This window comes from Schistocerca nitens, chromosome 2 (genome assembly GCF_023898315.1).
Source record: "Schistocerca nitens isolate TAMUIC-IGC-003100 chromosome 2, iqSchNite1.1, whole genome shotgun sequence".
NCBI classification, from domain to species: Eukaryota; Metazoa; Arthropoda; class Insecta; order Orthoptera; family Acrididae; genus Schistocerca; species Schistocerca nitens.
This window is the reverse complement of record NC_064615.1, coordinates 1,183,126,866-1,183,151,749: the sequence shown is the minus strand read 5'-3', so window position 1 is coordinate 1,183,151,749 and position 24,884 is coordinate 1,183,126,866. Positions and strand designations below refer to the sequence as shown.

General features: G+C 40.8%; 1 protein-coding gene across 1 annotated transcript in view; it reads right to left on the bottom strand.

Moving 5' to 3' along the window:
* LOC126235648 (dynein axonemal heavy chain 3) overlaps nucleotides 1–24,884 on the bottom strand; it is a 1,245,905-nt gene that overhangs the window by 894,911 nt on the left and 326,110 nt on the right. Inside the window, exon 19 of the mRNA XM_049944362.1 lies at nucleotides 20,984–21,187. Within this exon, the coding sequence (XP_049800319.1) occupies nucleotides 20,984–21,187 (204 nt within the window). The remainder of the gene's footprint in view (nucleotides 1–20,983; nucleotides 21,188–24,884) is intronic.

Sequence of the window (24,884 nt, the reverse complement as noted above, 5' to 3'; positions counted from 1 at the left end):
CTTCCTCTTCAGCGCAACCCATGACGCTGGAACTGCTGGTCTTATCAGAACATCACGCCTCCTGAGAAACAAAAGAAAAATAACTCACATTAGCTTTTCCTTTTTACGTGTGGCCTGAGAGCATATTATTAGCATGTCTGATCGCTTCCACAATTAACTTGGTTCTCTTGTTTATCTACTCCTTTCTTATTCTTTTTCTTAGATTCATCTTTCTCTCCACTGGAAGTCACTGCAGACAATGAAGGAGGTTCCTCAAAATTCCCCTTGAAAGGCCTAATTCGGCTCACATGCACAATAGTAGGGCGAGTTGGAAGCTGTAGTTTTACATTCACCGGCGATGTCATCTCGATCACCTGGAAAGGACCTTGATAACGTGATACAAATTTTTTCGTTTTGCCTTTTGGCACATACGGATTAGTCATCATCACCCATTGTCCTACATGACATTTGGGTAAAGCCGCCTTTCTATTGCGAACTTTGTCCTGTCTCTGTAACGCTTTAGTGTTCATTTTTTTCACCTGCCGCCAGATTGTTTTCAACTTTGTGGATAAATCCTTAACAGCCGAAATATCGGTTCCTGGTGGGGTCTTGAGCAATTCAAATGGAGATGGCATCTTCTGACCGAACAGTACTTCTTACGGAGACAATCCTGTACTTTCATGCAATTTTGAGTAATGCGCCACGGTTACAAATGCCAATAGGGCATCCCAACTGTAGTGTTGCGAATTTACATAATAACTTGACATCTTAGCTATTGTTCGATGAACTCTCTCAGTCCGACCATTAGTCTGCGGGTGTAATGCACTCAGTCTCAATTTCTTTACGTGCAACAACTTGCATAACTTTTTCATCAAATCAGACATAAAGTTTGTCCCTTGATTTGTAATTATAGTTTCAGGTGTTAGAAATATGCTCACTATTTTTATTTACTTAAATTTGGCGCATTTCATGACAGTACCTTTTCTGTAAAATGTTTACTAGATGATATTTGTCTTGGCTTTAGTCGTCTAGTGGAAGTATGATTCCACAATGCAGTTTCGTCGGCTGCAGAAATGACCTGGTTCAATGCATTTGCCTCATTTTTTGGTACTTCAAATACCATTTCTTCGAATGTGGTTTCTTCTTAAAGTTTATATAAAAAAAGTAGTAACATAATTCATTTTTCCTGTTCACTAGCAAATTATTATGACGGCGACCTGCACATTGTTCTACCGTCAACACACACCAAGAGTTCACTGCCGAGTGACTACGGTCAAAGACGACTCCAGCGTCAAAGACATTTTACACAACACACAACCTTCCACTTGTAACCAGTCTGACATTTTACACAACACACAACCTTCCACTTGTAACCAGTCTGACATTTTACACAACACACAACCTTCCACTAGTAACCAGTCTCTTTGATATTCTTTGTCACATCTACTAATAGTAATCAATATGCTGTAACTCTCAAAAATATAAGTAAATTAGCATAAAATAAGGCAAATTACAATATAAAAAAAATTCTGACAAAAATATAAGAAAAAATTTACAATTTGGTATCGACAAATCTGGTAGAAAATAACACATCTCCCAGATCCATTACATATTCCACATTTCAAATTTCAATATCCATTGATGTACCAAGGCGTGAACCGCTGTTTCGGCTTGCTGGTCCGGAATAGCTGTCATAGACACATAGCGCGAAAAATGAACTACTATTGTTAAAACATAGCAATTACCTGCTGGTGTTTGCACAAACAGTCCCAAGCCGTCTAAGCCAAGTAATTGGAGGGCTCTATCTGCTCCTGGCAGTCATTGCAACACAATTTTCCGATGACTCAATTCCACCTGTTGAGCACACGGAATGCAATTCTTTATGTACTGATCGACATCTTGCCTATGTGTTGACCACCAATAACTCTGTGCTAGCCTCCTTTCCATTGCTCTTTGACCCGAATGACCAGAAAACACTAAATCATATGCTTGCATTAAAATTTTGCTTCGCAATTTTTCTGGTACGACTATGCGTGGACTGTTCCTAGTTTTACGGTTCAATATCCTGTCTTCCACGACGAACTGTCACTGCGAGGTAAATCGTTGACAATCTGTGTCAGCAGTTTGTGCCTCCACCCATTCGTTCTCATTTATTCCTGTGCATTCCACGGTGCAAACTTTGCGACTCAGACCATCCGCGTTTCCGTGCGATTTACCCGGTTGATGAATCACTTCAAAATCGTACTCACTTAGATGCAAAGCCCACGTAGTTAATCTACTCGTTGGGTCTTTAAGCCCTAACAACCAGTTAAGTGCTGCATGGTCAGTAATCACCTTGAAACACTGTCCGTACAAATAACACCAGAAATAGGTTATTCTGATAATTAATGCCAATAACTCCTCCTCGGTTGTTGAGTAATTTTTTTCTGCATTGTTTAGCTGTCTGGAACCATGTGCTATCGGGTGTTCCTGCTCATCTATTTCCTGAGATAATACAATACCCAAAGCAAAATTGCTAGAGTCAGAAGACCACTGTTTACTAAAATCTAGAAAAGCCAAAATCGGACTAGATGTTAACTAGTTTTTAACTTCTGAAAAGCCTCTTCACATTCTGCTGACCAGTGAAATTTGGCTCCCTTCTTTCACAACTGCATGAGGGGTCTTGCAATTTCCGCAAATTTTGGAATATACCTCCTGTAAAAATTGGCAAGACCTAAATAAGACTGCAACTCTTTTACATTTGTAGGTGTCGGAAAATTCATTACCGCCTCTACAAGTTTTCGATCCAGGCGGACACCCTCCTGTCCTATAATATGACCTAAATAACGGACTTCTTGCAACAAAAAATGAAATTTTCCCATACCGTGCTGCTTTCAAACGATCGAAAACTCCGCAAAACGGCGCACATGTTCTTGCACGTCCTTTGAGAAAACAATTATGTCGTCCAAATATACCATACACTGATTAGGTTTCAGCCCTCATAACATGCTATCTAGTAACCGTTAGAAGGTTGCCGGAACATTTTTTAGTCCAAAAGGCATTCGCCGATACTGAAAATGACCTGTAGGTGTTGAAAAAGCTGTCTTCAGTCGGTCTTCCAGGGCAACCTCCAACTGGTGGTACCAGCTTCGAAGATCCAAGGTCGTGAAGTACCGACACTGACCCGAATTATCCAGAGTTTCAGAGATATTAGGCATTGGGTATGCATCTGATACAGTTTTTTTATTCAGGAAATGATAATCACAACAAAAACGATACGTCTTGCCCCCATCAGGTGATTTTTTTACCCACTATTACGACAGGAGCGGACCAGGGACTACTACTGCTTTCTATCGTCCCATCCCTAAGCTGTTGATTAATAAATTCTTCCATGACAGGCTGTAAACTTTTTGGAACATGATATGGACGTTTTTACACCAGTGCTTCATTCCCAGTAGTGATGTAATGCTGAACTAACTGTGTGGCGGGCAGTGGACCATGAGAATTAAATAATTCATTATATTCCATCAAAAGGTTCTCCATGACTTCTCTGTCTTGCCCTTCTAAATGTGCTACTCAACCCCTCAGTGCGGACCAGCTGACAGACTTCCCCGGCATTGTGTAATCTGCTGCAAAATCCGTATCCAGTTCATCTTCCCCTATTATCTCCAGATTCGCTATTACGGTACCCTGTGCTAACTGCACTTCTTCAAGGCCAAAATTATCAATACTCACAAGCACAACCTTTTTTCCTTCTATCTCCTGCATATAGGACACACTACAGCGCGTAAAACACTTCATTTTATCCAGCGGCTCATTCTCAGACAAAGGTTCAACGACACACAACTAATTTACCAGTACGCTAGCTCCAACATCTGCCCAGATTATTTTCACTGTACCCTTCGGTATAGTATCCCGCGAGTTAACCCTAAGGGATCTTGTATGCAGTCTGGGCGGTTTCTTGCGACAGTAATGTCTTTTTGGCCACAGAACCTAGGCGAAATTATATTCCGTCCAGTTCTACTGTACACAGTTCCAGGTTAACTTTTGCGTGATGTGCAACCAGGAAATCCAATCCGAGTATGACATCATAGCTGCTGCCAACAACTGGGAGAACTTCTACCTTCACCTGGGAGTTCTTCATTTCCACTCGGAAGTTTAACACTGCTGATCCGAGTGACTTCAACTTCAACTGTCCCCCACACACGCCACTTAATGCCCAGCATGGTGGTTTTAATTCTACTTTACCAAGTACATTTCTACTCGCCATGGATACCTGAGACCCGGAATCCAATAAAAATTTGCACTGTCTTCCCCTCAGAGAGCCGGTCAGAAAAAAGTCTGCCACTGATTCTGCACAAGCATTAATCCTTACCGGGGGTGTTGCACAGTGGACACACCAGCCCCTGCCCCATTTAACTGAGGGGGGTGAGGCCCACCTTGCGAATTCCTATCATGTTTCTGCCAGGACCCATCGCAATTACGCTCCCGATGACCCCAACGTCTGCATTTCCTGCACTGTAATTCCTTGCAATCGCGTTTAATGTGTCCCATCAGACCACATCTGAAACATTTTATTTCTGCAGTAAACACTGCTATCCTGTCCCACGTCTTTGTTACTGCTTCAACTTCCTCTAGTGCCACAGCAATTCCGACTGCCTCATTGAGAGTCTTAGGGAATTCCATCCTAATCTTGCGGGAGGTTTGGGGTTGTATTCCCTGCAAAAATGCGTCTAGTGCCCTCTGCTCAGTTTCCTGCAGAATGACTTCATTAACCCTATCAGAATCCTCTAGTTCATAGGTATTAACATTAATTTTTCAAATTCGATCTACAAAAGCTTTTATTGATTCCCCATTCCTTTGATACATTCTATTCAATTGTTACCGATAATATCTAGACGTACTTTACCTCTGATACCTTTCCGTCAACCCTTTTTTGAATACTTCAAATGCCAGAGCATCCCTTAATTCTTCATGGCATGTAACGTATGCTCTGACATCCACAGTTACTTTCAACTTAGCCACATGTAAAAGTGTTTCTGCACCCCAATTTCCCAATTTAGCGGTCATGCTAAGGTTCTCAAAAAAAAAAAAAAAAAAAAAAAAAAAAAAAAAAAAAAAAAAAAAAAAAAAACATCCTCCCCAGCTTTTCCTGAGAAAAGGGTGACCAAAGACGCAGCGTTACTGTCAAGAATTACTGCATTAACAGGAAACCGTTCTTTGCTTGCTTCTTTAGGCCGAGCAAGCTCTATCTCTAATTTCGACACTCACTCAAGTAGCTGCTGAATAGCCACCTCGGCTGACACAGACTGCTCCATCACTACCAGCTATTGAATCAAGACTACAGTAAGCCCAGAAAGAAGAACAGGAAGGGAGGATGGACTATGCTACAGGTTCAGACAAACCACCCAATGAAAAATTGGCACTTACTTGTCATGTTGCAGGAGTTGCTGATCCATTGTTACCCTTCTCAGGTGCCACATATCCTCGTCAATTACCAGCCACCATTTCCTCCAAATCCAGGGAGAAGACCACTACTGTTACTAACTGTAACAGGAGTGTGTGATGCACAGGTTGCCCGACTGACACCATTTGTAATACGATGACCGGAGCGGGTGACAGGGTCGCGGTTGTAGGGTGTGGCTGGGTAGAAGAAGGTGGCTGTTTTTGGCAATCTTCCTCTACATTGTCGGTTCTTCCAATACATTTTGAAGTAGCTCAGCCCCACCGTTCATGTCGTGGTGGAGACGTGCTGATGCACGCAGCCCGGGGAACGCGACGCCATGCTCAGTCAACAGTAGTGCAGGCGGTATGAGGTTAGCAGCACAGGGCCCTGCCTAGCGCGCCTCCTGCAGATGCTGCAGCTCGTGACGATGCTGGCAGTCACCGGTGCAGCAGCAGGCAACGCCCTCCGCCGGCCGGTCCTCGGGGACAACGTCAGTGATGACGACGACGTAACAGCGACCGAACGCCCAATCGGTCAAACCGAATGACGACGCCCACCTCTGATGCCCTTAAATAATGCAGACCACTGCTGAATCCGCCGGTTATGCGGCAGCATGTTTATTAGAATGTTCTCGATGAGTTGGCTAACGCAACAGCACCACACGCCTGCATAATTCTGCTAATTCTGCGTTCTGGCTGTTGATGGCTGTCGTGCACGTACACACATACCGACGCCCGTTGCAAAACTATGTCACCTGCATAACGTGCCAGCCATCCTTTGTCTGCCGTCTGCCGTGAAACACACTAAATCACCATTTCGCGCCATATTTCCTAAAAATAACCCCTTGTCCTCTACAGTATGGTATCATCAGATTATCTACAAAAAGAATAAAGGGAAAATAATAGTTAATGTAAGGTCCTATCGCGGACAGCAGTAGTAAAATATCTAATGGAATTTTCATGAACGAGAGACTGAGAGACATTTGCAGAGCTATTATGATGTGGAATACGCATATGTCCAGATTGAGTTTACCTATCCATGTGCCTTGACAATGAACACAAATTTATAAGCAAACTTTAAAAAGATGGAACTCAAAATAGAACTCCGCACATTTATATTCATAGTGAATGACCACATAAAGATACAATACACATGCTGGCTCTGGAGCCAATAAACTGGAATGTAATGTTTGCCAAAAAATTACATAGGCCAGACATGTAGCATATTTAAGACTAAATTCAATGAGTACCTGTTAACCAAAAGATGACAAAGTGGCATTGAGTATTTGAAGGCAAAGGGCACCAACCCCTGACACGCCCCCCCCCCCCCCCTCCCCCGCCCCCGGGGCCCTCCCCCATCCCCCGAGCTGGATAATCTCCAGATTTTCCATTTTGCCCAAGAAGGCAAGAAACTCGACCTTCTGGAAGAGTTGAAGGTTTTCAATCATGTGCCAGTGGTTAAAGATCAAATACTTAATCATCAGCTGATCAGTAAAAATCACAGCTATTCGTTGATATTTTGGTTCTGGTTATTCTACATTTATGAGGGGGTACAACTAATACAATTGTCCAGCGGGTGCTCCCACTGTTCATAACTTTTTTGTAGTCAACTTTAGAAATGACTGACAGCTTCTCCCTTGTTTTTTCTTGCTTCTTCAATGTTGGTAAATCGATGTCCTTTTTATGCCCCTTTTCATGCGTCAAAAGAAAAAGTCGCACTGAGCCAGGTCAAGCATATAAGGGGCATGGAGCAGCAGAACCCTGCCTTTTTAGCCAAATACTGTCTAACAGCAATGGTTGCATGTGCAGGTGCATTGTCATGGTGGAAAAAAACAGTCTTCTGTCCAGGGGCAATTCTAGAAGCCGGTCAAGGGGGGGGGGGGGGGGGCATGGTTTATTGAATATTGCTTAACAAAAGGATAGTTGGGGCCCTCCACCGACAAACTGGGAACATTTGGTGTTGTTAAAAGTAGTTTTTGGCGACTGTTTTTGGAGTTGAGGGTAAAAAAAAACTTATTTTAATGTGGAAGATTTTATAAATTACATAAACCATAATAAGGGTCAACTTAACAACAAAAAAGTTTTCATTAGTTTTCTGGATACAGAAGATCACATGAATGTAAAAACTTGAACTTTATATTAATATAAAAAAATTCCATAACAAAATTCAGTGGATATTTCAGTCTTCTGCCCAATTTATCGTGCTCATTTGTCTCTGTTTCTTTTTACTGAATACACCAATGATATTTTCAATGTCCGTATTTCTTTCTTTATGGATACTTGCAAGATCATATTTAGCTTTCTTGATTATTGTAAGTGGTACATTATAATATACATCCAATGTATATTAATAAATAATAAGACACCCATTTATTGGTTTAGATAGTAAGCTATTTGCTGATCTTATTCTTTTGTTAAAATGTATTTGAAATACAGTGCAACCTATATTGCTACATAATTATAAAAAAAAGTGACTGAATCTGTTGAAGTAATATATTTGTTGATCTCTGAAGTCATTTCAGCCAGTGTAATATGATACTCCATTTACTATCTGCAACAAATCGGGTCTTTCTCACGAACACTGTCGGGCAATCTTCTTAAAATTGCCGAATCAAAGGTTTGATTGACAGTCTGACCTGGGGCAACAAACTCTGAATGAGCTATGCCCCTGGCATCAAAAAAGCAAATCAGAATCATTTTGATGTTTATTTGTCTTGACAACATTTTTTTGGATGGGGTGACGATGACATTTTCCATTGGCTCGACTATTGCTTTGTTTCTGGGTTGTAACCATAGCACTGTGACTCATCACCAGTAATGTGGTTTGACAGAAAATCTGCAGAAATTTCAAACTGCTGTTTCAAAGCATGACATGTTTCAACTTGACATTCCTTTTAACTGTCAGTCAAAACCAAAGGAACAAACTTGGCAGCAACATTTTCATTCCCAAATCTTCCATTAAAATTCGCTGAACTGAGCTACAAGATAACCCACTAATCTTTGACAGTTGATCAATTGTCTGTTAATAGTCTGTGAGCACAAGCCTTAGAATTTTTTTCAATATTTTCATCGATTCAGGCAGTTCATGATGTCCAGGGTGTCATTGTCAAATCAAGAAAACCATTTGTACACTAATTTTTCCCATAGTGTCATCTTCATAAGCTGTTTTCAACATTAAAACAGTTTCAGTAGCATCTTTGCTGAGTAGAAAGCAAAATTTCTCAGCTGCACAATGTTCAATTGAGCTTGCCATCATAAAAAATGAAACAAGGATACAACAGCACTAGCAAAAACAACCACTGCATCTGAACAGAACAAACCAAGTTGACAGCACACGCGGTACTGAACTGGCAATGAGTGCACTATACACGCGTAGCAGCAGAAATGCATACTACACAAGCTCTTCCCATGGCAATGTTACTTTTCTTTTCCCCCCTTGTAAATCATTTTTAGGGTTGCATAATTCAACAGGTACAAGTGGACTTTTCACAGCACCTTTTGTTGTCCATCTTTCTGCCTGTCAGTTCAAAACCCTTTCTCTCAGGAAAAGGTAGATCTATAAATCTAAAATTTATGTCATGATATTAGGATCTACTCCCCTTTGTTGATGTAAAAAAAAGTGACGCATCTAAGTCAATACAATCAAAATATACATTCACTTATGTGAGATATTTTGATAGTAGCAAGCTGAGTCATGAAAAAAGACAGGGTACTTTCCATTGATCTATAAATCATGAAATTTGCCAATAAGCACGGTTTCACACTATAATTAAAGAAAAAGATATGAAAACTGTGAATTTGTAATCATATCACAAAAGAAACTATTTGTTATTTGACATTGTATGTCCGTCTATGTTAAGACCCTTTTTCTTAGGAATAACACATTTCAAGTCGAAATTTATCTCACATACTAAGCTTTATGGCCCCTTGGCAATATAATAAACATTAGCTTCTAAGTTATTGCAGTCAAAAGGTACAGCCATTTGTGTCACATATTTTGATACTCATCATCTCACTCATCAAAACCTATAGGGTTTTGAAAGCACCAAGGTTTCTCTGTATATGTAATGAAAAAAACATCCAAAAATTGTTAATTTGTAATTATATCACATGAAAAAATTTCTTTTATGCAAATACTTTAGAATTCAGAGAGACCACCCACAGAAAAGCAGAAGCATAGAGATGCCGATAGCCACACACAAAAGAAACAAAACTTGCTAACTTTTGGATTTGTCCCTTGACAAGCTAGAATAAAATGCACACACACACACACACACACACACACACACACACACACACACACACACACACGTGTCTATGTCAGCCAGACCGACAGTGCAGACCGACAGGGCCAATACCATTTCGCAGCAGGTGGACTGGTTGTGACACAATCATCCTGGCCTCAATCTCAGGTAACCAAATGTCCCAAAGAGATTTCCCTTTCTCCATCTTGGCACCCCATGCCAATTCACGATCCCTGGTCACCTTCAGATGTGTGCCAATTGTTATAATCGGGCCAGCCCATATACCTGCCACCTCTCCCTCCCACATTCTTGGTCACCTACCTCCAAACTGCCAGCCAACCACACCCAGTCTCTCTTCCTGCCTCCTGGCCCCCGTCCATCCACCCAGTCCACCACACTCCATACACGAAAAATCCAAACGCCAGCAACATTTATTTCTTTTGTGTGTGCCTCTTGACAACACAGCACTTCTCTTTTTTGGTGAGTGATTACCTTCAATGCCAAAGTGTTTACATTCTACAACATTCACCGCTAGGATTCTTCCTAACGCCCAGGGTATGCCCGATCATGCTAAAACTCATCCTCTCTTTGTCAATAATGACCCTTGCACAGTCTTTGTGGTGGCTCCATCCTTGTATCTTATCACTGAAAGACAAAGTATGACATAGGGTAGTGCAGTGTTTGCTAAACCTAATATAAACATCATCTCAGTAGGTTCCACGTCAGATAACGACATAGAGATCCTGACGTTGAAAATCCAATCGTGAACAGTGACATCAATATATAAACCACCTAATGCTAAATTCTGCTTCAAGTAACCACCTAACTTCCACTCTCAACCAACAAAATTAATAATCAGCGACTTTAACTGGCACAGTACATCATAGGGTCACAAGGAAACTGATGAAAATGAAGAAGATCTGGAAGATTGGAGTGAACGAATGGGACCGATGTTAATCCATAACCTGAAGCTACCATCATCCTTCAATAGTGGCAGATCGCATAGAGGTTACAGCCCAGAAACATCTTTGCCCTGAACACATAGCCCAACAAGTAAAGAAGTACGTTACAGATGTAATCCCACACACACAACATCGACCTATTGTTTGTTCTGTTGAAGCAGCTGTGTAACAAGAACACGTCCAGCTCACGAGACAATTTAACTTCAAGAAAGCAAAGTGGGAGAATTTCACACAGGAATTTGATATGGAAGTCCTAATTCTCATGCATCACCAGAGGTATGATGATTTTGTCAAAACAGTCCAAGCCATTTCATGTAAATATATCCCAAGAGGATGCAGAACAAACTATATCCCAGGACTCAATGAAGACTCCAAATCTCTGTTGGAGAGATATGAACAACTATTTGAAATAGATCCACTCTCTGATGAAACAATAAAAACAGGTGAGGACCTATTAAATTTCATATCAGTTTCCAGAAGCAGAAAATGGTGTGATTTGGCATCAAACCTCGATATGAAACAGAATAGCCGAAAAGCTTGGAAATTACTGAAGACCCTCAAGAATGACCCAACAATTACTCCCCCTGACCTCTCAAAGGTAACCCCTGACCAAATTGCTCATCAATTACTTCTCAATGGCAAGACTAAAGGAAGATCAGAAAAATCTAAATTCATTAGACACACAGATGACAAGGAGTATCTCAACACCCCTTTTACCTTAAAAGAACTGGTAACAGTTTTCACAAATATAAAGAGTAATTAAAGCTGCTGTCCTAGATGAAATATGGACAAAACAAATCAAAAAGTTTGGACCTGCCACAAAACAGTGGATATTAAATCTTATGAACACTTGCATTTCAAAATTGCAAATCCTCAAGCTCTGGCATAAAGCCAAGGTAATAGCACTTTTAAAGCATGGGAAAGAACCAACAGACCCATAAAGTTTCCGTTTGGTTACACTCCTTTGTCATTTCTACAAGCTATTGGAAAGGCTGATCCTAAATCGAATATCAGAGTATATTGATAAAATACTCATAAAAGAGCAGTCCGGCTTCCGACAGGGAAGGTCTTAGTGTGAACAGATCCTTAATTTGACTCAGCATACTGAGGATGGATATGAGAGATGTGAAATAACAGGTGTGGCTTTCATCAACCTCACGGCGGCTTATGATACTGTTAACCACAAAAAACTGCTTAGAAAAGTATACTTAGCTACAAAGGATTACCGACTAACTCAGATCCTTCAGCGTATGCTGCAAAACAGGAAATACTTTGTCTCTCTCCAAGACAAGAAGAGTCGATGGAGAATGCAGAAAAATGGTCTCCCTCAGGCAAGTGTGCTGTCTCCGCTGTTATATAATATCTACACAAATGACCAGCCAATTAACTCTTCAACTAAGGCATTCATACACACTGATGATACAGCACTTGCTGCCCAAGGTGAGACCTTTGAGGAAGTAGAGGTGAAACTAACAACAGCTCTTGAAAATTTGGCCAAGTATTATGATGAAATCCAACTAAAACCGAACCCTGGAAAGACCCAAGTCTGTGCATTCCATCTTAGAAATAGGGAAGCCAAAAGTAAACTGAGGAGAGGAGAACAACTACTCCACTGCGAAACTCTCAAATACCTTGGGGTGAAGATGGACCGTTCCCTCACATTCAAAGACCACTGTGAAGAAACGAGCCTCAAAGTAAAAGCACGGAACAACATCATCCGCAAACTTACAGGAACCACCAGGGGTGCCCAGCCAAAAGTGCTCAGAGCATCTGCCTTGGCACTATGTTTCTCTGCTGCAGAATACGCAGCACCCATCTGGCAAAACTCTGCACATGCTAAACATGTAGATACAGCCCTGAACAAGACAGGATGCATTGTTACAGGCCGCTTATGACCTACTCCTGTCAATAAGCTGTACCAAATTATGGGTATAGCACTGCCACGCGTTCAAAGGCAAACTGCAACAGAAGTGGAGAAGAAAAAACAAGTAATCAGCCCAAGACATCCTTTGTTAGGACATGACATCTCAACAGCCAATACTGAGATCAAGAAAAAGCTTCCCACAGAAAACTATGGCAGTTCGCTCATCTCCCAGAAACCGCAGAGAGGAGCTTTGGCAAGACTCCCTAGCTGAAGACAATCACATAACGGTCAAGGAGGAAATAGCCGAAGGTTCACATCTGTCATACGTGACCTGGAAGACTTTGAACAGACTACGAGTTGGGTTGTCAAGGTGCAAAACGAAGCTCAGGAAGTGGGGCTTCAGTAATGAGGAGGAAACTTGTCAGTGCGGTGACGTGTAGTACAAACAACATCTGCTAGTCTGCAGGAACCTACCAGCTGCATGCACTATCTGTGATCTTGCTGCAGCCAGTGAAACTGCTGTGATAACTGCCGAATACTGGGACCGTCAAAAAATATAATCATATTGCTGCTTGTTTATCTGCTCCTTGTTTGTATACATTATTGAATCTGTGTCATAAATACTACTGTACATATTTAATTTTGAAAATTTGTTATGTGAATCAATACTTATTGATTTTTGTAATTATTTTATGTCCTGGACTCGAAAAATAAAAATAAAGAACTTTCCTACAACATTTTTTTGTCATTTGTTATCTAGCTGTCTGCCTGTGTCTGTTAAGCTCCTTTCTTCACAGGAACAGGGAGAGTTATCAAGTTGAAATTTATGTCACAATACTGATATGTATAGTCCTTTGGTGTCGTTGTTGTTGTGATGGTGATGGTGGTGGAGGTGGTGGTCTTCAGTCCAGAGACTGGTTTGATGCTACTCTATCCTGTGCAAGCTTCTTCATCTCTGAGTAACTACTATGACCTGCATTCATTCATTCACACGATCAGGCCCAGTGGACTGTGCGCCACCACAGTTTGACTCTCCATCTGTCTCTGTCTTCTGCTATCTGTCTCCAGTTTTTCATGACTCCCAGATGCAAAAAGTCTTCTCCCACTCCATCGCACCACCTCTTTCTAGGTCTTCCCAGCGGTCTGCTGCCTGACGGGATCCAGTGCATTGCAATTTGGGCCACCTTGTTGCCTCCATTCTAACTAAATGTCCAGCCCATTGCAGTCTTTTGCTTCTCATCACTCCTGAGGTGCTAGACATCTGGTACAGCTGTTCTAATTCTGTGTTAGGTGTCTTCTCCAATCTTCAGTAGCCTGATCTCGGACTGGTTCAAATATTTTCCTCCGGACCTTCCTTTCAAATGTAAGCAGTTGGTTGAGGTCTTGTTTTCGAGTGCTCGAAGTTTGAGAACCATATAGTACTACTGGCATTATTAATGTCTTATACAACCATGGCTTTAGTTGTTCAGAGACACTTCTGCATTTTAATATTGGGTCTAGAAAGTGATAGTATCTGTTTCCCACCTGCAGTCATGCATGTATCTCTGCTTCAGTTGAGGTTACTTCTGTAAAAATTGATCCAAGATATTTGAACTCTTTCACGTGTTTATACCTGGCGTGGTTCACAATAAAATCTCGAGAGTTTTGGGTCTTTCTTCCTATGGTCACATACTCAAGTCTTTTCAGAGCTAACTTGTAGACCGATCATAGCTGCCAGTAACTCTAAGGTCTGGATACTTCTTTTCAGATCTTCTTGTGTACATGCTAATAGTGTAATGTCGTCTGCATAGGCCAGATATGTCATGTGTTCAATGCCAATATGAATGCCTTGGCAGTTTTCTTTGTTGAAAGAAATGACCCACATCCTTCTGAATCTGCTTAGTGTATTCATCTCTTGGTCTACCTCTACTATTTTTACCCTCCATAATACCCTCAAATACTATATTGGCAATCCCTTGATGCCTCAGAATGTGTCCTACCAACTGGTCCCTTCTTCTAGTCAAGTTGTGCCACAAACTCCTCTTCTCCCCAATTCTATTCAATACCTCCTCATTAGTTATGTGATCTATACATCTACTCTTCAGCATTCTTCTGTAGCACCACATTTCGAAAGCTTCTATTTTCTTCTTGTCTAAACTATTCATCATCCATCTTTCACTTCCATACATGGCTACCCTCTCCCCATGAACCATGGACCTTGTCATTGGTGGGGAGGCTTGCGTGCCTCAGCGATACAGATAGCCGTACCATAGGTGCAACCACAACGGAGGGGTATCTGTTGAGAGGCCAGACAGTCTGGATGATTGACTGATCTGTACTTGTAACACTAACCAAAATGGCCTTGCTGTGCTGGTACTGCAAACGGCTGAAAGCAAGGGGAAACTACGGCTGTAATTTTTTCCCCGAGGGCATGCAGCTTTACTGTATGGATAAATGATGATGGCATCCTCTTGGGTAAAATATTCCAGGGGTAAAATAGTCCCCCATTCGGATCTCTAGGTGGGCACTACTCAGGAGGACGTTGTTATCAGGAGAAAGAAAACTGGTGTTCTATGGATTGAAGCGTGGAATGTCAGATCGCTTAATTGGGCAGGTAGGTTAGAAAATTTAAAAAGGGAAGTGGATAGGTTAAAGTTAGATATAGTGGGAATTAGTGAAGTTTGGTGGCAGGAGGAACAAGACTTCTGGTCAGGTGAATACAGGGTTACAAACACAAAATCAAATAGGGGTAATGCAGAAGTAGGTTTAATAACGAATAGGAAAATAGGAGTGCGGATAAGCTACCACAAACAGCACAGTGAACACATTATTCTGGCCAAAATAGATACGAAGCCCATGCCTACTACAGTAGTACAAGTGTATATGCCAACTAGCTCTGCAGATGACGAAGAGATTGATGAAATGTATGATGAGATAAAAGAAATTAGTGAAGGGAGACGAAAATTTAATAGTCATGGGCGACTGGAGCTCGACAGTAGGAAAAGGAATGGAAGGAAATGTAGTAGGTGAATATGGAATTGGAGTAAGGAATGAAAGAGGAAGCCGCCTGGTAGAATTTTGCACAGAGCATCACTTAATCATAGCTAACACTTGGTTCAAGACTCATAAAAGAAGGTTGTATACATGGAAGAAGCCTGGAGATACTGGAAGGTATCAAATAGATTATATAATGGTAAGACAGATATTTAGGAACCAGGTTTTAAATTGTAAGACATTTCCAGGGGCAGATGTGGACTCTGACCACAATCTATTGGTTATGAACTGTAGATTAAAACTGAGGAAACTGCAGAAAGGTGGAAATTTAAGGAGATGGGACTTGGATAAACTGACTAAACCAGAGGTTGTACAGAGTTTCAGGGAGAGCATAAGGGAATACTTGAGATGAATGGGGGAAAGAAGTACAGTAGAAGAAGAATGGGAAGCTTTGAGGGATGAAGTAGTGAAGGCGGCAGAGGATCAAGTAGGTAAACAGATGAGTGCTACTAGAAATCCTTGGGTAACAGAAGAGATATTGAATTTAATTGATGAAGGGAGAAAATACAAAAATGCAGTAAATGAAGCATGCAAAAAGGAATATTAATGTCACAAAAATGAGATCGACAGGAAGTGCAAAATGGATAAGCAGGGATGGCTAGAGGACAAATGTAAGGATGTAGAGGCACATATCACTAAGGGTAAGATAGATACTGCCTACAGGAAAATTAAAGAGACCTTTGGGGAAAAGAGGACGACTTGCATGAATATCAAGAGCACAGAAGGAAACCCAGTACTAAGCAAAGGGGCGATATTCCTGAGGACAATATTATAGAAATGGAAGAGAATGTAGATGAAGATGAAATTGCAGATATGATACTGCGGGAAGAGTTTGACAGGGCACTGAAAGATCTAAGTTGAAACAAGGCCCCGGGAGTAGACAACATTACATTAGAACTAATGACACCCCTGGGAGAGCCAGGCCTAACAAAACTCTACCATATAGTGAGCAAGATGTATGAGACAGGTGAAATACCCTCAGACTTCAAGAAGAATATAATAATTCCAATCCCAAAGAAAGCAGGAGTTGACAGATGAGAAAATTACCGAACTATCAGTTTAATAAGCCATGGCTGCAAAATACTAACATGAATTCTTAACAGACGAATGGAAAAAACTGGTAGAAGCCGACCTCGTGGAAGACCAGTTTGAATTCCGCAGAAATGTTGGAACACGTGAGGCAATACTGACCCTACGACTTACCTTAGAAAATAGATTAAGGAAAGGCATACCTACGTTTCTAGCATTTGTTGACTTAGAGAAAGCTTTTGACAATGTTGACTGGAATACTCTCTTTCAAATTCTGAAGGTGGCAGGGGTAAAATACAGGGAGCGAAAAGCTATTTACAATTTGTACAGAAACCAGATGGCAGTTATACGAGTCGAAGAACATGAAAGGGAAGCAGTGGTTGGGAAGGGAGTGAGACAGGGTTGTAGCCACTCCCCGATGTTATTCAATTTGTATATTGAGCAAGCAGTAAAGGAAATAAAAGAAAAATACGGAGTAGGTATTAAAATCCATGGAGAAGAAATAAAAACTTTGAGGTTCACCGACGACATTGTAATTCTGTCAGAGACAGCAAAGGACCTAGAAGAGCAGTTGAACGGAATGGACAGTGTCTTGAAAGGAAATTTGTGGCACAACTTGACTAGAAGAGAGGATCGGTTGGTAGGGCATATTCTTAGGCATCAAGGGATCACCAATTTAATATTGGAGGGCAGCGTGGAGGGTAAAAATCATAGAGGGAGACCAAGGGATAAGTACACTACACAGATTCAGAAGGATGTAGGTTGCAGTAGGTACTGGGAGATGAAGAAGCTTGCACAGGATTGAGTAGAATGGAGAGCTGCATCAAACCAGTCTCTGGACTGAAGACCACAACAACAACAACATGACAACACTCCATACTTAAATCCATACTCGATGTTAACAAATTTCTCTTTTGAGAAACACTTTCCTTGCCATTGCCAGTCTACATTTTATACCCTCTCTACTGTGATCATCATCAGTTATTTTGCTCCTCAAATAGTAAAACTCCTTTACTACTTTAAGTGTCTCATTTCCTACTCTAATTCTGGCAGCATCACCCAATTTAATTCAACTACATTCTATTATCTTTGTTTTGCCTTTGTTGACGTTCATCTTTTATCCTCCTTTCAAGACACTGTCCATTCCATTCAACTGCTCTTTCAGGTCCTTTGCTGTCTCTGACAGAATGACAATATCATCAGCAAAACTCAAAGTTTTTATTTCTTCTCAATGGATTTTAATTCCTACTCCAAATTTTTCTTTTGTTTCCTTTACTGTTTCCTCGACATATAGATTGAATAACATCTGGGATAGGCTACAACCCTGTCTCTCTACCTTTCCAACCACTGCTTGCCTCTTGTGTCCTTCGACTCTTATAACAGTCATCTGGTTTGTGTACAAATTGTAAATAACCTTTCGTTTTCTGTATTTGAGCCATGCCACCTTCAGAATTTGAAAGAGAGTATTCCAGTCAACATTGTCAACAGCTTTCTCTATGTCTACGAATACTAGAAACGTAGGTTTGCCTTTCCTTAATCTGTTTTCTAAGATAAGTCGTAGGGTCAGAATTGCCTCACGTGTTCCAACATTTCTAAGGAATCCAAACTGATCTTCCCCGAGTTCGGCTTCTACCAGTTTTTCCAATCATCTGTAAAGAATTCACATTAATATTGTGCAGCCATGACCTATTAAACTGATAGTTCAGTAAATTTCACACCTGTCGCCACTGCTTTCTTTGGGATTGGAATTATTACCAAGTCTATCAGTAGCACTAATCGAATGTTGTCTATTCCCGGGGCTTTTTTTGGCTTAGTTCTTTCAGTGCTCTGTCACATTCTTCAGGCAGTATCATATCTCCTATTTTATTTTCATCTATGTCCTCTTCCATTTCCAGCCATTTATATCACATATTTTGATACTTCGAGACTCACTCATTAAAACCTACAGGATACTTCCCTTTGGTACAGAATCATTAAATTTGGTGAGAAGAAAAGTATCTTAGTACACATAAAGGGAAAAAAAATCAGAAAACTGTAATTTACAGTTTTATCACACACAAAAAAAAAAAAATTTGTCACTGGTTATGAGACTTAAAACTTCAAATTAAAACATTGTTGCATGTCTTGGAACCTGTGGGATCAATATCTTGGCAGTATCAAAAGTTGATAACAGACAGAAAGTGTCAAGATCTTCAGTTCCTGGAGTGGATAAACTGTCTGTATACATAATGAAACCCTATGTGCATGAGTCTTACTCTTTCTTCCTTACATTATTCAATGTCTTTTAAGATGATTCATTTCCTGCCACTTTTCATGCTGAAATCCCTTTGCTTATATTCACTGTTCTAATCATAGGCACTTGTTTTTGTGCATTTACCTTGTACTCCCCTCATGTAGCCCTTTCTCTAAATGATGTCACTTCTTTTATAGCTACTTTTCATCCTATAGATATACTTGTACTTATGTAATATTTTACTTATCTAAAAATTTTTACACTTTTACTTTTTAGATTGTAAGTGGCAAATCAGAGTTTTTATTGCTGTAAGTAATGTTTACACAGAGATAAATACATTTTTTGCTCCACTTTCTCCTTTCTGTGGCCCACTCAGTTTGCTATAATGTGCATGGCCTATTGGTGTGCCATTCAAATTTGTTTCTTTTAAAAAAAAAATTTTAATTTTCAATGACCTGTTGCACTTGTTATTTCATTGTTGTTGTTCATTATAGTGCTTCTGCAGCTTAACTTTGGAATTTTTATTAGAAATCTAAGTTACAGTGTAAAACTTTAGGAATACTGTCGACACGTGTTCCCACCACTTAACTACATGCGAAACTCGGTCTAATGCTTAACCGTATATATGACTGACATCTTCTATTGTGATAGGTGGTTTTCGTTATAGTATGATAGTAACTGTGGTCCTTATAGCTGCACCACTGCACTGGTCATCGCAACTGTATAGGTGGTATTGTTTAGTAATTAAACACTTTATTTGACTTACCACTGTGACATTTATTCTTTCTTATTAATGTTTGTATATCAATTCATATTCATTGCCCAATTTCGTGCCCCAGTTAGCTTGATCTGGATGTCTGCTTCTTACAGCATAATAGTTTTATGAATGTCTCTCAATCCATGGTTTGTAAAAACTTCATTAGATATTTTATTACAGCCGTGCATGATAGCACCTTACCTGAACTATTATTTTCCTTTTATTCTTTTTGTAGATAATCTGGCAATGCCCTACAAAGGCAAAACACATCATTAAATCAATACTCTTGCATTTATTAAAAAATAATAAAATCTTCTCTATCATCAAAGTCAACATTAGCAAAGTTTAGTTGGTGTTCATTTCTTGTATCATGCTAGGAACCCCGCTGTTGTGCATGTCCACGAATATCATTAAATTTTGTTATTTGTTGAGAGATTGAATGTGTCACTGCTGTCCTTGTTGACAAATCTGTGCTCGGTGGTCTTCTGTCTACCTGTTCTGCTGTTCGACTCTGTTACTGTGCTGGTATTCGTACTGTGAGTCTCTATGTATACAATTTTCCCTTCAATTTTCCTTTTCCAGTTGACCAAAAATTCACCTACTGTGGTCTTCATGTGCATTTCATTCATTACAAGAATAATGAAACATGCTGTTAACAGAAGATGATTACTTTTTATGTTAAACTTTATTATCGACTATCTAGTAAATTCAAAGTATTCATTAAAAAGCTGCATGGATATTTAATTTTGGACACATCTTATTTATTCTTGTCTACCTGGGGCAATACCACCAGTAATGAGTCTCAGTGTTAATAACTACCTTGAGCCCATGGCTTGTTCAGTCCTAAGTCTCTTACTAGTTTTGTTATATGCAGCAAATTCATGCATTTTATAAGGATATGAATGAAAGTTTTGAAGTTTGTTGAGTCAATGAAAATCTGTATAGACCAGTAGCCCTCTCGCCTCCCCTCCCCAAACAACTCTTCATACCACATTTTCATGCAGCTTTTGTTAGTCAAAATTCTTGTGTCAGTTTATTACTTAAATTTGCAACATATCAGCATGTGTATCATATATTTCCAACTATTCCGTGTATGTGTACTGTATTAATTGTGATATGACAGTATTTATGCAGTATGTGAAGGGTAGTTACTTGTTACAACAATAATTATACACAATAAATTTACAATCCTCACTAGGGAAACTAATGGCTGCATTATAACTACCACAAATACTTTGACATTGCTGTAATATTTACTAATTCTACAATAACACATGGAAATCTCGTGCAAGCAATCTGCACTGACAATAAACCAATGTTAGTTTAAACTCTGAAATTAAAAGAAAAGCTTATAATGCATTCCAACAACAGGAAAACTGAATATGTAGAATACTACAAACGGAACCACAAAATGTGAGAGATATATTTACATGTTGCAATGATCACTGTTTAACTCACTCTGAGTTTGCTGTTTTGAATTGAGGCTGACACTTCTGTAGTCCAGTGAATGCAGCTGCCACATATAACAATTTGACCTGGCCAGTTTAGTACCCATGATGATCTGGGGGTAGAAGTGTATGCTAAAACAGCTTGCATAGCAATATCTTTAAGAGACTGAATCATCAATATCTGCACCTGAATTAACCATTTCTCAACCATACCCTGCAAAGAATGAAGAGAACTTCACATCAGTTGGATACATGGAGCACACTTCTGAAGATTATAAAGCAAATTAGTTAAGGAAACTAATAATTAACAATTATTAGAGAAAAATACATCTTCTATCAAAGTGATGTAATACACAAAGAATCACAGATATTTACAAGAAAGTCCAAATATGAGCATTTTTTAATCAGTTTTCATTCTGCTAAAACAGAACCTTGGGAAGTGTTGTGCTAATTATGTAGCTGATAGCTCAAATGTAATAGTACAGAACAGAATAGAAGTTTATTGCCTTGTAACATACAATTTTAAGTCATTGACTTAATGTACAGGAGACTTGTCAAAACAAAAAAACTGGTTTACAATTTTTCTTACAATATCATACATATAATATACTGTAACAATACCAGAGAAGGAAGGTTGCTACTCTCACCATATAGCAGAGATGCTCAGTCACGATAGGCACAATAGAAAGATTCACACAATTAAAGCTTCCAGCCATTAAGGCCTTTGTCAGCAGTACACACACACACACACACACACACACATAAACGCAACTTGCACACACATCTTCAGTCTCAGAGAGTTGAGACCACACTGCGAACAGCAGCACCAGTGCATGATGGGAGTGGCGACTGCGTGCGGGTAAGGAGGAGGCTGGGGCAGGGAGGGATAGTATGGTGGGAGTGGCGGACAGTCAAGTTTTGCAGTTTAGATGGAGGGCAGGAGAGAAGGTGCAGAGGGGGAGGGGGTAAATAGCGGAAAGGAGAGAAATAAAAGAAATTAGAAGACTGGGTGTGCCGGTGAAATGACGGCTGTGTAGTGCTGGAATGGGAACACGGAGGGGGCTGGATGGGTGAGGACAGTGACTAACGAAGGTTGGGGGCATGAGGGTTACGGGAACATAGGATGTATTGCAGGGAAAGTTCCCACCTGTGCAATTCAGAAAAGCTGGTGTTGGTAGGAAGGATCCATATGGCAAAGGCTGTGAAGCAGTCATTAAGATGAGGGATATCATGTTTGGCAGCGTGTTCAGCAACAGGGTGGTCCACTTGTTTCTTGGCCACAGTTTGTCGGTGGCCGTTTATACGGACAGACAATTTGTTGGTTGTTATGCCTGCATAGAATGCAGCACAGTGGTTGCAGCTTAGCTTGTAAATCACATGACTGGTTTCACAGGCAGCCCCGCTTTTGATGAGATAGGTGATGTTAGTGAGCGGACTGGAGTAGGTGGTGGTAGGAGGATGTATGGGACAGGTCTTGCATCTAGGTCTGTTACAGGAGTATGAGCCATGAGGTAAGGGATTGGGAGCAGGGGTTGTGTAAGGATGGACGAGTATATATTGTGTAGGTTCGGTGGATGGCAGAATACCACGGTAGGAGGGGTAGGAAGGACATTTCTCATTTTAGGGCACGACGAGAGGTAACCAAAACCCTGGCGGAGAATGTAATTCAGGTGCTCCAGTCCCGGATGGTACTGAGTTACGAGGTGAATGCTCCTCTGTGGTGGGAGACTGGAAAGATAAGGCACGGGAGATTTGTTTTTGTACAAGGATGGGAGGATAATTACATTCAGTGAAGGCTTCAGTGAGACCCTTGCTATATGTTGAGAGGGACTGCTCGTCACTGCAGATGCAATGACCACTGGTGGCTACGCTGTACGGAAGGGACTTCTTGGTATGGAATGAGTGGTAGCTGTCAAAATGGAGGTATTGCTGGTGGTTAGTAGGTTTGATATGGACGGAGGTACTCTGAGGTGAAGGTTGTCATCTAGGAAGGTGGCTTGTTGGGTTGAGTAGGACCAAGTGAAGCAAATGGGGGAGAAGTTGTTGAGGTTCTGGAGGACTGTGAAAAAGGTCACCTCACCTTCAATCCAGATAGCAAAGATGTCATCAATGAATCTGAACCAGGTGAGAGGTTTAGGATTCTGGGTTTTGAGGAAGCATTCCTCAAGATGGCCCATGAATAGGTTAGTATAGGATGGTGGCATGCGGTTGCCCATAGCTGTACCGTGGATTTGTTTGTAGGTAATGCCTTCAAAGGAGAAGTAATTGTGGGTGAGGATATACTTGGTCATGGAGACTAGGAAGGAGGTTGTTGGTTTGGAATCCATAGGGTGTCTGGAAAGGTGGTGTTCGACAGCAGTAAGACCATGGGCATTAGGAATGTTAGTGTACACGGAGGTGGCATCAATAGTGATGAGCAGGGCACCGTGTGGTAAGGGACAGGAACTGTGGAGAGATGGTCGAGGAAATGGTTGGTATCGTTTATGTAGGATGATAGGTTCTGGGTAATAGGTTGAAGGTGTTGGTCTATGAGAGCAGAGATTCTCTCAGTGGGGGCACAGTAACCGGCCACAACGGGTCATCCTGGGTGGTTGGGTTTATGGACTTTAGGAAGTATGTAGAAGGTGGGAGTGCGGGGAGTGGTAGGGGTAAGTAGACAGATGGACTCTGGGGAGAGGTTCTGTTATGGGCCTAAGGATTTGAGTAGTGACTGGAGATCCTGCTGGATTACTGGAATGGGATCACAGTGGCAGAGTGGAAGTATCTGACAGCTGACGGAGTCCTTCTGCCACGTAATCCTTGCAGTTCAAAACAATGGTGGTGGAGCCTTTGTCAGCAGGTAGGATTATAAGGTCGGGATCAGTTTTTAGATGGTGGACTGTGGTTCTTTCTGTGGATGTAAGGTTAGTTTGCATGTTGAGAGATTTGGGGAATGATGTTGAGGCAAGGTTCAAGGTTAAGAAATTCTGGAAAGTTAACAGGGGGTGGTTTGGAGGCAGTGGGGGTGAACTGAGTTATGTAAGGTTCAATATTGGTTGCGGTTGAGTCTGATTCATTGTGTTGGTAGAGAAAAAGTGTTTCCACTGTAGGGACTGGGAGAAGGAAAGAAGGTCTTTAACTAGTCCAGTATGGTTGAATTTGTGGGGGAAAAGGTGAGGCCTTTGGAAAGGAATGATATTTCTGTGGGACTAAGGCTTCTGGAGGAAAGGTTCTGTTTAGGTTCTGGGTTCTGTGTGGTGGTGGGAGGGAGTTTTGGAGGGAGGGGTAAAGGTAGTAGGTCGGCGAGACAGGGTTTGTCAGCTATGAGGGGATGTGGGGGAGGTTTGGAGATGGTTGTAGAAGTGGTGGACAGTGGTACTCCGAGGCGGGAGTAGGAAGTGAGTAGGATGGAGAGCTTTTTGAGGTGGCGCTGTGCATGTTGCTCAAGTTCCTGCAGGGTAAGGGTTTCAATTTGTGTTATGGGTTCCAGGAAGCCTTAATGGCCGAAAGCTTTAATTGTGTGAATCTTTCTATTGTGCCTATCGCGACTTAGCGTCTCCGCTATATGGTAAGTAGCAACTTTCCTTCTCTGGTATTGTTACAGTGTTTGATATAATATACTGTTATTAACATGCAACAAATAATAAGTTTTCTTAAAAAGTAACAAGCTTTTAAAAATTAATAGTCCTAAGTACTTGCTCTCTCCTGCTCAAATATTCAGGTTGTCCTTTACCAATTTTTCTACTGAATAGCAATATTTCTGTACTAGGTTCTCATATAAGGTTTTATTTCAGTATTTTAAAGCTACATGAAGCAGTTGTCTTCCTTTCACTTTGTCATGAATTTTCATACCCATATACTGTGGAGTTAGAGCATAAAGTTTTAGACAATGGGTGGACAGCACTAAATTATTTTGATTTCTAGTGCTGTAG